This window comes from Heteronotia binoei, chromosome 10 (assembly GCF_032191835.1).
Source record: "Heteronotia binoei isolate CCM8104 ecotype False Entrance Well chromosome 10, APGP_CSIRO_Hbin_v1, whole genome shotgun sequence".
In the NCBI taxonomy this organism is placed as follows: Eukaryota; Metazoa; Chordata; class Lepidosauria; order Squamata; family Gekkonidae; genus Heteronotia; species Heteronotia binoei.
In genome coordinates, this window is record NC_083232.1 from 661,666 (window position 1) to 676,558 (window position 14,893).

The 14,893-nt window shown below is 57.7% G+C and overlaps 2 protein-coding genes across 4 annotated transcripts in view; one reads left to right on the forward strand and one right to left on the reverse strand.

Moving 5' to 3' along the window:
* Positions 1-14,893, reverse strand: part of LOC132578050 (arf-GAP with GTPase, ANK repeat and PH domain-containing protein 3-like) — a 403,463-nt gene that overhangs the window by 353,794 nt on the left and 34,776 nt on the right. The window lies entirely within an intron of this gene.
* NOS3 (nitric oxide synthase 3) overlaps positions 1-14,893 on the forward strand; it is a 31,870-nt gene that overhangs the window by 3,456 nt on the left and 13,521 nt on the right. Inside the window, exons 3-14 of the mRNA XM_060247880.1 lie at positions 62-213; positions 1,672-1,834; positions 7,098-7,189; positions 7,330-7,471; positions 7,609-7,748; positions 8,331-8,505; positions 9,185-9,286; positions 9,660-9,854; positions 11,060-11,133; positions 12,415-12,559; positions 12,758-12,862; positions 13,879-13,946. Coding sequence (XP_060103863.1) covers positions 62-213; positions 1,672-1,834; positions 7,098-7,189; positions 7,330-7,471; positions 7,609-7,748; positions 8,331-8,505; positions 9,185-9,286; positions 9,660-9,854; positions 11,060-11,133; positions 12,415-12,559; positions 12,758-12,862; positions 13,879-13,946 — 1,553 coding nt within the window. The remainder of the gene's footprint in view (positions 1-61; positions 214-1,671; positions 1,835-7,097; positions 7,190-7,329; positions 7,472-7,608; positions 7,749-8,330; positions 8,506-9,184; positions 9,287-9,659; positions 9,855-11,059; positions 11,134-12,414; positions 12,560-12,757; positions 12,863-13,878; positions 13,947-14,893) is intronic.

Sequence of the window (14,893 nt, forward strand, 5' to 3'; positions counted from 1 at the left end):
GGTGGGGCAAGAGCAGAAGCTGCCCCAGTCCTTTGCCTCCTTTCTCCCCCTCTGCCTGCAGGTGACCCCCTGCAATGAGAAGCGCTGCCTCGGCTGCCTCATGTTCCCCAAGGAGATGACCTGCGGGGGGGCCACAGAGGGCCCCCGGCCCAAGGAAGAGCTGCTGCCGCTGGCCCGGGACTTCATCAACCAGTATTACAGCTCCATCAGGCGGTGGGTGCGCCTGCCCCCATTTCCCCCACCCACACTGCAGCTGAGCTCCATCGGATCCGGCCGTTGCCTCCCTGCAAAGAACAGGGGCTGGCATCTGGGGCTGAGGGCCATGGAGGAGTGGGGATTCTGCCTGCCCCCTGCCAAGCCCTTGGCCCTCCACCTTCCCCCTGTTTGGGCAGTGAGCCTTCCCACCCGGGGGTCCCGTTTCCTAGGGCAGTAGCCAAGTGGGGCACTTAGGATTGGGTGGACCTGCTGAGGTCACAGCCCCAGGATTACGGCCCTTCCTCTCCACCCAGAGCCACAGGCTGGCCGGACACTGTGACGCTTCTCTTCCAGGCTGCAGAGATAAGAGGCAGGCTCTTTTTCCAGGCTTGCTTATCGCAGCTTAAAGCCCTGGGAGTCAGGCAGGAGTCCTGGTCCAGGCGTGGCGCTCCATGGGCGCCTGGGGGTGTCCTGGCACGGCCCTTCCAGCCCCCGTCTGCCTTCCACACAGGTGTGACCAAGCCACAGGTGCAGACTGCCTTTCATGCCATCTCCTCTTGAGTAGTCTCCAGCTTGCCAGGCCGAGGATGATCCCTCCCCCTGCTGGACAATCTTCCAGGAAGTGGAGGCTGGGCCCGATCTCCTTTCCCCTCTTCTGGGTCCCTGGAGGGGGGGGTTGGATCCGTCTCCCAGTCAGCCACCCTTTCTGTGCCCCCCCTGCTGCTGTTTGAGGCAGATTCTGGCTTAGAACCAATGCCCAGACCCGAGGGGGGGGGCTGTTTCTGTCCCAAATCCCTTTGTTCTCTCCCTGGCTCTGGGGGTGTGCCTTATCAAAGGGCCTTTCCTCTCTGAGCCTTGTCTTCCGGTCTCCTCAGAGGCCTCTGATGTCATGCCCCCTCCCCCCCTTGACCCATGCAGGAGCAGTCTGGCCGCTTTCTCTTCTTGCATATTTCCCAGTATGGAGCAGAAGGGGGGTATCGGTACCTCCCCCTCGTCATTTTTATTTGCCAGGGCAGCCCCTCCCTGATCGAGCGCCGGCTGAGCCCCCTCCCACCTTCTCTCCTTCTCATTGTTAAAGGGGGGGGGACATCAGCTGGGTTGAAGCAGGTTCACAGGACTGGGGCAGAGGAAGAGGGGCTGGGACTTGTAGGCACTTCTGCCCCACTGAGAAGCCTCTGCTTGGAGCTCCCCCCCCCCCGTAGTCCCGCTCCTCCTGTCCTGTCCTGTCATGGTCCGACCCACCTGCCTTGGGGCCTCCGTGAGAGAGGCGGGCGACAAATAACCTGATGAGGACCCCAAGGCCAGCAGGGCCTGAACCAGCTGCTGGGCGGGGAGAGGCCCTGGGGCACACTCAGTGGCTGAGGGCGGGGCCATGTGCATGCTGGGGGGTGGTGGCACCTCCCCATGAGAGGGCCGGAGGGGCTGCGGGAAAGGAGGAGCCGCCTTGCCCTGGCTGACCAAGCCCTCTCTCCCCAGCTTGGACTCCAAGGCCCACGTCCAGCGCCTCCAGGAGGTGGAGCAGGCCATCTTGGAGACGGGCACCTACCAGCTGCTAGAGGCAGAGCTCGTTTTCGGGGCCAAGCATGCCTGGCGCAATGCAGCCCGCTGCGTGGGCCGGATCCAGTGGAGCAAGCTGCAGGTGCGTGAAGGGGGCAGCCCCAGAATCCCTTGCTTGAAAGCCCCGCAAAGCACTTCTGGCCCAGCCACAGTCTCTGGAAGGAGCAATGGGGAGCGAGCGACACCCGGAGGGGCGGCAGGCAGGAGGGGGGAGACTGAGGCCCAGCAGCACAGAGGAAGAGCCGGCTGACCCTCAGACTTCCCTGCCCAGCCCCTGGCGTGACCTCCCCCCCGCCTCCGCTTTCCTTCTCGGATGGGCTGCCGCAGAGTCCTGTTATCTGAACCCTCCCTCTCTCTGCCAACTCAGAGCCTGCGGCCTGCTTCTCTGCCAGGAATCCCCCCTCCCCCCACCCCCACCCCACTTTCTTTCCCCTCGCCCACTGGCCATCTCCAAGCTGGGCTGGTCCTGACTCCCGTCTTCCTTCCTTCCGCCTCTGCTCTTCCCTCCCCGCCTCTTCTGCTTCCTGAGGCGCTTCTCCTTTGCCAGCCCAACTGGGGAGGGCTCCCTTGCCTTCCTGGGGTGGGGGGAGTGGGGGGTCAGCTTGGTGGGGAGAAGGGCAGCTCTGTGCACGGTGAGGGGGAGGCTCTCTGCATCAGGCCAAGGAAGGTCCTGCATGAGCCCAGCGCCCTCTTGCCCTCAGGGGCTGAGCAGATGCTGCAGAAGGCCCACTGCTCTGGGGGTCGAGGGGCTGAGGCTGCCCCCATCGCTGCCCCACCAGCGAGTCATCCTGTGAAGCCCTCTTCAACCCCATCACCCCCCACCCCCCGCAGAAAGGTCTGCCAGTGAATCATGGGGGCTGCCCGGGCCTCTCTGCAAGGCATCGCTCAGCACTTTCCCTGCTGAAGGGGAAAGAAGTTCTTTCTGTTCACCTGAGGCAGAATTTCAGAATGATCCCTGATCCAAGCAGAACAGTCCTGAGCGTCTCAGCCTTTCCTCTTGCAGCTGGTTCCTCCATTTGGATGCCCATCTGTGGCACCGCAGAATCCTTTAGAAGATGCAGGGCGGGGAGGGGAGAAGTGTGGCTGGCTGGCTTGGCTGTCCCATTGCTCTCTGGTCTTCGGGGTGTGTGTGTGTTCTCTCCTTTGTTCCATCCTCATGACAATTGGACATGTTTATTGGAAGGGCATTGTGAGAACTGCTTTCCATAAATTTTACTTTCAGCCTCTTGTCTAATAGTCCTTATCGCAGCATTTGTGTCTTCCGCCACTGCAGAAGTTGAGATCTTAACTGATTTTTCCTCTCACAGCTGCAAGGCCTCTTTCCTGTCCTGCCACACCCCACCCCACCCCCGGTTTAGACCCCATAAGTGCATCTTCCAAGGGAGGATGTGTTGCCCCAAGGCACCCCAGTGTGCACTGGCTTTGAGTCTCCTGTGGCCTGTGGTCAGCCGCGCCTCCTCCTGGAGCACTTAACTGCCCTGAATAATTCAGGAGCTGCAGACTCAGCTACCCCACCGTTTACTCCCAATCCTGGCTCATTAAGGAAAGAATGAAGCAGCCCTGGTTGTAACACTGATTCCTGGGGGACCCTGTGGCTTCCGCCCTTCCCTTGCAAGAAGCTCCAAGGTGCGGCTTCCTGTTGTTTAATTAGCTCCTCTGCAGGAGGACCCCCTTCCTCTCCTCCCTCCCTCTCCTGGGGCGCTTAGATTGACTCAGGAGCCTGCGGGAGGCGTCTTATCTTTTCAAAAAATGAACATCCAAACACGTGATGCTTTTGCCCACAGATTTGTTAACCCTTCAGAGAATTCTAAGAGGCTGATTAGAAAGGCAGACTAAATTTTTATGGAAGCTGTGTCATTCCTCGTCTGTGATGATCTTTTCTCTTTGGGCAGCATGAGACGCTGCTGTCTGGGGGGGGGCAGCTGGTCTCAACAGCCAGTTGCAGATTTTGGCAGAAGACCAGGAATATTGCCAAATTTAGTTTCCTTAAGAGTAATCCGCGGGTCTGGGCCATCTGGACTCAGCGTCTTGCTAGTGCTTCATTTGCATGACCTCCTGTCGCCTCCATCGGAGCCTGGTTTTCCAGCACCTTTCAAGAAAACAGCAACTTTGGCGTGAGCAACCAACTGCCCAACATTTTCCCAATGAAGAACCAAGGGGGAAAGAAAGGCTCTGCTTCTCTGCTATCTGCAGGCCTGCAATCCTTTAGCAATCCTTTCTCCCCCCCCCCCCCTTTCCATCATTTTTCTTCAGCAGCTGTCTTCCGTGCATGCAAATGCTGAGCTCCTTCGCCCCACCTCTCTTGCAGCAACACGGAAGTTCTGAGCATCACTCAGGACTAGAGATATAAAATATTCAGACATTTTGAAGCCACAGGAGAAAAAAAGGGGTTTCATAAGAACATAAGAGAAGCCATGTTGGATCAGGCCAACGGCCCATCCAGTCCAACACTGTGTCACACAGTGGCAAAAAATTTTATATATACACACACACTGTGGCTAATAGCCACTGATGGACCTGTGCTCCATATTTTTATCTAAACCCCTCTTGAAGGTGGCTATACTTGTGGCTGCCACCACCTCCTGTGGCAGTGAATTCCACATGTTAATCACCCTTTGGGTGGAGAAGTACTTCCTTTTATCCATTTTAACCTGTCTGCTCAGCAATTTCATCGAATGCCCATGAGTTCTTGTATTGTGAGAAAGGGAGAAAAGTACCTCTTTCTCTACTTTCTCCATCCCATGCATAATCTTGTAAACCTCTATCATGTCACCCCGCAGTCGACGTTTCTCCAAGCTAAAGAGTCCCAAGCGTTTCAACCTTTCTTCATAGGGAAAGTGCTCCAGCCCTTTAATCATTCTAGTTGCCCTTCTCTGGACTTTCTCCAATGCTATAATATCCTTTTTGAGGTGCGGTGACCAGAACTGCACACAGTACTCCAAATGAGACCGCACCATCGATTTATACAGGGGCATTATGATACTGGCTGATTTGTTTTCAATTCCCTTCCTAATAATGCCCAGCATGGCGTTGGCCTTTTTTATTGCAAACGCACACTGTCTTGACATTTTCAGTGAGTTATCTACCACGACCCCAAGATCTGTCTCTTGGTCAGTCTCTGCCAGTTCACATCCCATCAACTTGTATTTGTAGCTGGGATTCTTGGCCCCAATGTGCATTACTTTGCACTTGGCCACATTGAACCGCATCTGCCATGTTGACGCCCACTCACCCAACCTTAAACAAGCAAAAAAAAACCCCAACCATGAATTTTCTGGAAAACTGAAATATATGCATAAGAACATAAGAACATAAGAGGAGCCATGTTGGATCAGGCCAATGGCCCATCCAGTCCAACACTCTGTGTCACACAGTGGCCAAACTATATGCAGAAACTATACTATCAAACTGAAGCTAATTTCACTGCTTTAACAGCATAAAATGTATCATTTATAATTTACTTAGTATATAAAATTGCAATATTTGACATATTTATGGAATTTAAAAGTAATAAATGACTTATTTTTGTATAACCAACAATGTAAATATACCCAGTATTTGAGAGGAAACTGCAGGCGGACACACCCTGTGCTGCCTTAGCACATGAACCTTAATTTTTGCTACCTGGTTGGAGAGAGCTCAGTCCTCAATAAAGCTTCCAGAGTTTCCCTCTGATGGTTTAGTGCTGTGTCTGCCCTATCGCTTCTGCCCCCTCTTCCTCCCCCCAGCAAAATAGGGCATTGAGCTGCTTGTAAAGGGAGGTGTGGCTAGCTACCCAGGGCAGGCACTTTGTTGTGGGGAGGGGCCAAAAGCTCAGCCACAAGGTCCAGCCCAAGCCTGGTCAGAAGGGCTCTGGAAGGCCAGCAAAGCGGTCAGCACCCTGCCTGCTGCCCTAGAAGGAAGGACCAGGCATCCTTCTGGGGCAGAAATGCTGGCTGTGGCTACAACATGCCCGGCTTGTCATCAAAAAAGCTGCCCACTCATTCTAAAAGAGAAAATATTGCATAGTGAGAGGTTATTTCAGTACTTCCCCAAATTTCCAGTTTTTCTGTTGGAAAACCATTTCCCCCCTCAATTTTCCAGTATATATATATATATTGCAGTGTTCAGGATCCAGATGGGATTGGGAGGGGCTCCCCAAGGCTCCACCATTCCCTGCTTGGGGAGGGGCGAGCAGAATGACAGTCGAAATCCGAGGGAGCCAAAATGCTGGAAACAGACCAAGAGAAAGCCCCCTGTGCGCATCAGGCAAGGCCATTGCCTGGCCGGGTTCACTGAGAATGAAGCTGCCCATCAACACAGACCCCCACAGAGGCAGCCCCGTTTGGACCTCTGCATCCAGTCCTGGTCGCCGCATCTCGAAAAGGAGATGAGAGCTGGGGATGGGGATCCCAGGGTTGCCACACCTGCCCTGCAGGGCCCCGCTGCAACCTCTGGGGCTGGCGACCGGAGAGACAGAGGGGCTCAAAACACTGCAGAGGGTCCTTCTGCAGTAATTCTAGAATGATGGCATTCTTTGGCAGTAGATTCAAGACTGAAGGAAGTTCTGTCCTGTTCGATTCTCCGGTTTTGTGCAGCCAGGCCTCTCTGTCAGTGTAGCTGGCTAGGCGAACCACGCAGCAGAACCTTGGTCCTGAGTGGGCTGGCAGACTCGCCCAGTGACACAGAGCCAGCGGTCAGGTATAGAACTCAGAAGAGTTCTTTGTTACGTGGAGCTGCATTCTAGACAGTACAGAGGAGAGATGGAGAGAGGATCTGTTCTAACTCCCTAGGCTGGGTGGGGATGCAGGGAGGTGTTCAGAGACAGAGAGCAACATGCGCCGCCTTCTGTGTGTGTGAGAGGGCGAGGTCGGTCGGAAGAGAGGGAATTGCCCCCAAGGTTGTATCTGTCTGCACATCCAAGGGAGAGAAGCAGGAGAGGAAATAGTTTGCCTGCCTGACTCTCTTGTGACCCCCTCTGGAGACTGCGGCAAAAGGGCAGCCCCACACCCCTCTCTTCCAACATGTTGCACACCGGGGGCTTGTGGAACTCACTGCCACAAAGCACAGGGATGATGGCCGTTGGCCTAGATGGCCTGAAAAGGGGATGAGCAAACTTAGTAAGAAGCGGTTTGTTGTTGGCTGTCAGCCAGGAGGGCCAAATGGAGCCACCAGGGTCAGCCAATGGAGGGGGGGGCTGTGGGCTGTTCCCCTGGCCACCCGTGGACCGGTTGCCTGATCCGGTGGGACCCTGTGTGACGCAGAGAGTTGGACTGAATGGGCCACTGGCCTGACCCAACGTTGCTTCTCTCTTATGACTCGTAGAAGGGCTTGAATCCTGCCCTCTCCTGCTCTTGCCCCCGCAGGTGTTTGACGCGCGAGATTGCACAAGCGTCCAGGAGATGTTCACGTCTTTGTGCACTCACATCCACTATGCAACCAACCGCGGCAACCTCCGGTGAGCGGCACCCCCCGCCCTGCAGCACCCCTTCTGTTCCATGCCTTCTTGCTGGGATGGCAAAGGGTGGCAGTCCTTCGGACCAGTGCAGAGGGGGGGCAAGGGCACCCTTGACACACCCACCTGCTCTGTCCCGCCAGGTCGGCCATCACCATCTTCCCCCAGCGGGCCGCTGGCCGTGGGGACTTCCGGATCTGGAACAGCCAGCTGATCCGCTACGCCGGCTACCAGCAGCCAGACGGCACTGTGCTGGGTGACCCGGCCAACGTGGAGATCACCGAGGTGAGGGAGAGGGGCTGAGGAGCCTTCTGCGGGGCCACTGGGGGCTCTCTGCTGCCCTCCCCTCACCCCAAATGGCCCCCTTGATCCCTTTCCCCCACCTCTCCCCCACCCTGATCCTCCACTTCCTTCTTCCCCAGCTCTGCATTCAGTATGGCTGGAGCCCCCCTTACACCCGCTTTGACGTCCTCCCCCTGCTGCTGCAGTTCCCGGATGAAGACCCCGAGCTTTTCCCTCTGCCTCCGGAACTGGTCCTGGAGGTGCCCATCAGCCACCCCTCGTGCGTACCAGGAGGGAAGGGGGCTCCCTCGAGTGCCCGGGGGCGGGTGCCAGCCAGGCTCACCTCAGGCCCAGCGGAGACATAGCAGGCTGGGGGCCTTGCCTGCCCACTCTCTCTCCTGGACACCCTGTTCCCCTGCGCAGCATGTGGGAAAGGAGATGCTGGCCTGGGGGGCCCTGCAGGTGTCAGAGCTGGGGCGGGGGGGGCATTGCATTCATTTGGGCTCCCCCCTGATCCTTTCCCCGGGGGCATCTGGTGGACCATCCTTCTGATCCAGCAGGTTTCATCTCCAGCAAAATCCCCTTCCTGGGTCCAGCAGAGGAAGCCCAGGTGCTGGCAAGCAGGAGAGGGGGTGGATTGGCCAGGCTGTGTGGGGTTTGTGGCTGCCTGAATGGCCCTGCCCCGCCCACAGTGGGAGCTGGAGATGAACCCTGGCCTTGAGGCGAGGTGGGCAGCCTCAGGGCGACCTCTGCACCCCTCCCCAGGTGGCAGCAGCAGCAGCTCTCAGGATGGGGGAGCCTCACTGCTGAGCCTGGTGGACCAGCCCTCTCCCTCTCTCTCTCTCTCCGCTTTGGGCCTCAGGCTGGACTGGTTCCAGGAGCTGGGCCAGCGCTGGTACGCCCTGCCTGCCGTCTCCAACCTGCTGCTGGAGATTGGGGGGCTGCAGTTCCCGGCAGCCCCCTTCAGCGGCTGGTACATGAGCAGCGAGATCGGCATGCGGAACCTCTGTGACGCCCACCGCTACAACATCTTGCCGGTACTTCCCCTGGGGGACCCGCTTCCAGCTGCTCAGGGGGGAGAAGCCAGGAGCGATTCACACCCAATTAAGCAGATTAATGCGGGCCAAGGAGCAAAGTCCGGGACTGCCTTTTCCCCCTGGCAGAGACAGCCAGAGTCGCCTGACCTGATTTGTGGCAGGGCTTACATCTGGAACCTCTTTCTAGCTTCCTGGAAGGAGGAAGAAAGGAGAGAGGGCCTTCGGCCATGTGCAGAGGGCTTCTGCCTTACTCAAGGCGGAGGGCTGATTACTCTCGCCTCCAGCTCCCCCACGCAGGGCCAGGGCCAGAGGTTGGGGGTCCCAGGCAGAGAGCTCCCTTCGTGCCACTCGCCCCTGTGTCTCACTGCCTGTCCGTGCATCCTTCCCCTGCCCTGCTCGCCCACTGGCCACCCTCCCAGCCACCTGCGCTGCCCGCAGCCCTTTCCCTGAGGCCCTGGGCAGGGTGTGCAGCTGGGAGCACGGGTGGCACATGGCCTGTGTGAGTGGGCAGGTGGGGGGGAGGTCAGCAGCAGTGAGTCCTGCCAGAAGCCCCCAGGGCCCCCCCGCGGCTCCCTTGCCTGAGGGCATGCTGGTGTCTGCCCTGCTTCCATCCTCCGTGCTTTCCTGTGCAAGCAGAGGAGGGGTTTTATAACACCCCCCCCCCGTGTGTGTGTGGCAGGAGGTGGCTGAGCGCATGGGGCTGGACACACGGACTACCTTATCCCTCTGGAAGGACAAGGCTGCTGTGGAGATAAATCTGGCTGTGCTGCACAGTTTCCAGGTGAGGGGTGGGAGGTAGCTATGGGAACTACTGCTCGGTGGGACACCGAAAAGATCTTGTCCACCCCCCCTTCAGAAGACACCTAGGGGGGGGGGCTTTGGGGTCTGGGCAGGATTGCTGGCATGGGGTCTTCTTCTTCCAGAGCACGGGCCATGCCAGGCTGTCTCCCCGCAGGCTGGTTGGCACTTTGGTGGCTCCCAGCTGGACTTGGCTCACCAGGCCCCCTGCCCTGTGATGCCCTCGGGAGCCGGTGGCCTTCAAGGGCATCCCTCCCTCCCTCGGCTGGTCCAGGGGCCCCGGGGCTAGGGCGGGGGCAGCAGCCGCTGCAGATGTTTCTGGCTGATGGTTGCTTGGATGTCCCCCCCCCCCCCAGCTGGCCAAGGTGACGATTGTGGACCACCACGCAGCTACCGAGTCTTTCATGAAGCACCTGGAGAATGAGCAGCGGATGCGGGGGGGCTGCCCGGCTGACTGGGTCTGGCTGGTGCCCCCCATCTCGGGCAGCCTCACTCCCGTCTTCCACCAAGAGATGGTGAACTACCACCTCTCCCCTGGCTTCTGGTACCAGGTATACCCCCCTCCCCTGCACAGGGCCTGGTGGGAGGACGGGGCTATTGCCGGGGTCCCGGAAAGAAGTTCAAAGGCCCCACAATGAACGGCAAGCGGCCATGATCCAAGAGCGAGTTTTGAGAGTGGGATTCACTGCCTGGGATCTGCAGCCTCCCTGGCGGCCGCTGAGGCTCAGAGGGTTATAGACCCCCAGAAATGGGCGGGCCATCTCCCCCCCCCCCGCCCCTGCTCAAGGCAGGGTCCATCTTGAAGAGCATCCCTGCCCAGTGCGTGTCTTCAAGACTGCCAGCGGCGGGGTGGGGTGGGGGCGGGGGGAGAGCTGATGGACCCTTCGATCTCAAGAGCGTCACAGAATCCTCAGAGCAAAACACATTTCATTCTTCGCTCTTGCGAATGCCAGGTGAACAGCACTTTTCTTAATGGAATTAAATATGGTTTCTGTTTTAGACCAAATGCAAATTCAAATGTCTTCATTCCATCTGAGGGAGTATTTATGCCAATGAAACCAAAGCACAGCAGGGTGTCAGAAGAAGGCCTGAGTCCAACAAGGCTCAATTCTGGGCATCAGCTTCAACGCGCTCTTTGCCCTATTTCTTCAGCTCCAACATGGCTGCCCACCCGAATCTAACAGGAGGGGGCTGCAACTCCCCAAAGGGTGGAGAAGATCCTGCCCTCGGGGGTCTCCCCTGAGTCCCCCCTCCCTATTCATGGAATCTGCCCAAGAGCAGAGCAATGCTGGGGGGCGGGGGGCGGAAATGGAGGGCAAACGTGAGAGAATCCCCCACCTCTGCAGAGTCTCCCTGCCCACCCTGCATTTGCTGCAGCGATGGGCACAACCCCAGGTGGCAGGTGGGCACTCTGTGCCATCTTTAATGCATTTGGCATTGCATTGAAGCCTGTGAGCACCATGCTTCTGATTGGCCACTGGAGGATGGGCTCTGCAGATTCCTAAAAAGTAGTTTTGACCGCCACAACACAAGGCTCTTCGGCCACCGTTTTGTGGCCAGCTCTGCCTCCCTTTTGTGGTTCATGCACCGTACTGTATCAGAATTCCAGACTCAAAAAGATTGGGGACCCCGCATTAAAGAACGGCGTGACTCTGCTCGTGAGCCATTGTGACAAGTCCAATGCATGAGAATGCTGGAGCTCAGTGGAGCCTGCCCCCCCCCCGTCCTACCCCCAACATGTCTCCTGTTTCTGCAGCCTGACGCCTGGAAGGTCTACACCCCCAAAGGAACCACCGTCACCCGCAAGAAGACCTTCAAGGAGATTGCCAAGTAGGTGTTTCCGGGGACAGGCAAGGCAGTCATGGGGGTGGGGTGGGGGGAGGTTGCTGATAAAAAGAAGTCCTTCTTCACCCAAAGGTGATTAACACCTGGAAATCACTGCCACAGGAGGTGGTGGCGGCTACAATCATAGACAGCTTCAAGAGGATTAGATAAAACATGGAACAGAGGTCCATCAGTGGCTATTAGCCACAGCATATTGTTGGAACTCTCTGTCTGGGGCAGTGATGCTCTGCATTCTTGGTGCTTGGGGGGGCACAGTGGGAGGGGTTCCAGCCCCACTAACAGACCTCCTGATGGCACCTGGGGTTTTTTTGGCAACTGTGTGACACAGAGTGTTGGACTGGATGGGCTATTGGCCTGATCCAACAGGGCTTCTCTTATGTTCTTATGTCTGAGGCAGTGATGCTCTGTATTCTTGGTGCTTGGGGGGGCACAGTGGGAGCACTTCTAGTGTCCTGGCCCCACTGATGGACCCCCTGGTGGCCTCTGGGTTTTGGCCACTGTGTGACACAGAGTGCTGGACTGGATGGGCCATTGGCCTGATCCAACAGGGCTTCTCTTATGTTCTTATGTCTGAGGCAGTGATGCTCTGTCTTCTTGGTGTTTGGGGGGGGGGCACCGTAGGAGGGCTTCTCGTGTCCTGGTCCCACTGATGGACCTCCTGATGGCACCTGGGTTTTTTGGCCACTGTGTGACACAGAGTGTTCGACTGGAGGGGCCACTGGCCTGATCCAACGTGGCTTCTCTTATGTTCTTATGTGACACAAAGTGTTGGACTGGATGGGCCATTGGCCTGATCCAGCATGGCTTCTCTTATGTTCTTATGTGACACAGAGTGTTGGACTGGATAGGCCATTGGCCTGATCCAACAGGGCTTCTTTTCTGTTCTTATGCTGCTCTTGGTGCCAGCTTCTGAGCTTTGGGGAGGGGCCGGGGCAACCCAGTCTCTGTATGGCCTCCTTCCTTGCAGGAGGCATTCTTGGGTCCGCGCAGCACCAAGCTCTCCTCTGCTGTAAGAGGCCTTGCTGTGGACTGCTTCCATATCCCACCCCACACACTAGGGCTTATGGGGCCAAATGCTTGTGGGCACCACCCTGGCCAGGAGGGGCCCAGGAGACTGCAGGGGAGGTTTCCTCTCTCCTTCCAGCGAGGGGGTGAGGAGGTCACAGGGCTCCGGGGCAGGGCAGGTCCCTCAAGGGGAGGCCCAGGTCAGGAGAAGGGGGCAAAGGGTGGGTGTGCTTCTCCGTTTCTCTCCCCCTTCTCCCACAGTGCGGTCAAGATCACTGCAAAGCTGATGGGGCACGTGATGGCGCGGCGTGTCAAGGCCACCATCCTGTATGCCACGGAGACGGGCAAATCTCGTGCGTACGCCGAGAGCCTGGAGCAGCTCTTCAAGTTTGCCTTTGATCCCAAGGTGGGGCCCGAGGGGGGAGAGGATGGTCTGGGGTACCCACAGGGTTCTCCTGGGAGCCTGGCCTGGCCTGTCTCTCTGGCCCGCGCATTTGTGGCCCTGAGTTCCCTTGCCTGGCCTGCAGCAGTGGCCTGTGGGACTCCCAGGGACTTGAGCTTTTCTTTGCCTACAACAAGGGACCCTGCTCCCCCCTCCCCCCAGGTGCTGTGCATGGATGAATACGATGTGGTTTCCCTGGAGCACGAGACGCTTGTCCTGGTGGTGACCAGCACCTTTGGGAGTGGGGACCCCCCTGAGAACGGAGAGGTGAGGGTCTGCGTCTCTCTCTGCGGGGGTGGGACTGGGAGCCTGGGCTCAGGTGCCACATTGTGGGGGGGGGGCGAGGCTGGCAGCCCCCTGGAGCTGTTTGAAGCCTCTTCTGTGCACAGGAGCCCTGCAGCAAGAGCAACACAGCCTGTTTCCCACCACCCCCCGCGCCCACAAAGCAGCCCTATGGAGGGGACCGGGGGCGGGGCTTCCAGCTTGAGAGCCAGTTTGGTGTCGTGGTGAAGTGCGTGGACTCTTATCTGGGAGAACCGTGTTCGATCCCCCACTCCTCCTCCACTTGCAGCTGCTGGAATCCCTTGGGTCAGCCATAGCTCTAATAGAGAGCCAGTTTGGTGTAGTGGTTAAGTGTGCGGACTCTTATCTGGGAGAACCGGGTTTGATTCCCCACTCCTCCACTTGCAGCAGCTGGAATGGCCTTGCGTCAGCCATAGCTCTAATAGAGAGCCAGTTGGGTGTAGTGGTTAAGTGTGTGGACTCTTATCCGGGGGAACTGGGTTTGATTCCCCACTCCTCCACTTGCACCTGCTGGAATGGCCTTGGGTCAGCCATAGCTCTAATAGAGAGACAGTTGGGTGTAGTGGTTAAGTGTGTGGACTCTTATCTGGGAGAACTGGGTTTGATTCCCCACTCCTCCACTTGCACCTGCTGGAATGGCCTTGCGTCAGCCATAGCTCTAATAGAGAGCCAGTTGGGTGTTGTGGTTAAGTGTGCGGACTCTTATCTGGGAGAACTGGGTTTGATTCCCCGCTCCTCCACTTGCACCTGCTGGAATGGCCTTGGGTCAGCCATAGCTCTCGTAGGAGTTGTCCTTGAAAGGGCAGCTGCTGTGAGAGCCCTCTTGGCCCCACCCACCTCACTGGGTGTCTGTTGTGGGGGAGGAAGGGAAGGGAGATTTGGGCCGCTCTGAGACTCTGATTCAGAGAGGTGGGTGGGTATAAACCTGGGGTCTTCTTCTGCCTCTGCTCCTCACCCCACCTACTTGCCTTTCTTCCCAGAATTTTGCCAAGGCCTTGATGGAGATGTCCTGTCCTCTCCTGGGCAGCCCGCAGCCCGAGCAGTGCAAGTGAGTGCCCCCCCTCCCCCCCCCTCCCGGTGGGCTTCTCTGCTTCCTTCCTCACCTGCTGGTTCTTGGGGGGGGTGGAGAAAGTGCTGCTGGCGTTTTCTGCCACCTGCTCAAATCTCTGGGTTTGGCACTTGCCGGGAGGCAGGTGGGGGTGGAGTAGCAGGACCCCCCTCCCCCCCCCCCAAGCCCAGTGGGAGGAGACCTCAGGGGCCAAGAAGCCCAGAGCCCCGCTGCTCTCCTGGGCTCAGCCCTCCCGTGCAGCGGCTTCCAAACTCCCTTGGCTCCAGCTTGGGGGGGGAGGGGCAGTGGGGTAAGAAGATGCCCAGAGAGTCCTGTGTGGCTGCAAAGGGGGCTTTTGGCAGGAGCGCTCCTGAAGCTGTTTTGGCTGCTCCCTTTTGACAGTCCCCCTGCCCTGGGCCCTGGCCCTCTGAGCCTCCCTGGGTTGTTGGCTGGTGTTTCTGTGCACATCAGTCATCACTGAAGAAATCTGCCCCATTAGCAAGTCCCTCCAGTCCTCTGGCTGCCGCCATGTCCCTCCTGCTGGCTGCCTGGAATCGGGGCCTGGAGAGGGGCTGGGGGTCTGCAAAGGGGGAAATGGGCAGAGTTTCCCTCCTGCTGGCTGCCTGGAATCGGGGCCTGGAGAAGGGCTGTGGGTCTGCAAAGGGACTTCACTTTATGGCAGGGGAAATGGGCAGAGTTTACCTGACCTAATGTTTATGGACAATGTGTCCTGTTTAGAAGTTGAATTGAAAAATCGATTTCATTTGCTGAACATGTAGAGAATTAAAGAAATCATTCAAAAGAGTTGCGTCTGACAGACATTTTGCTGTGCTTGATATTGCACGCCTTTCTGTTTCATGCCAAATGGGGGTATAGATAAGATGCTTATTTCGAGGACATTCGGTGGCCAAGAGAGAGAGACCAAAGAAAGGGGGGGGGGGAGCCAG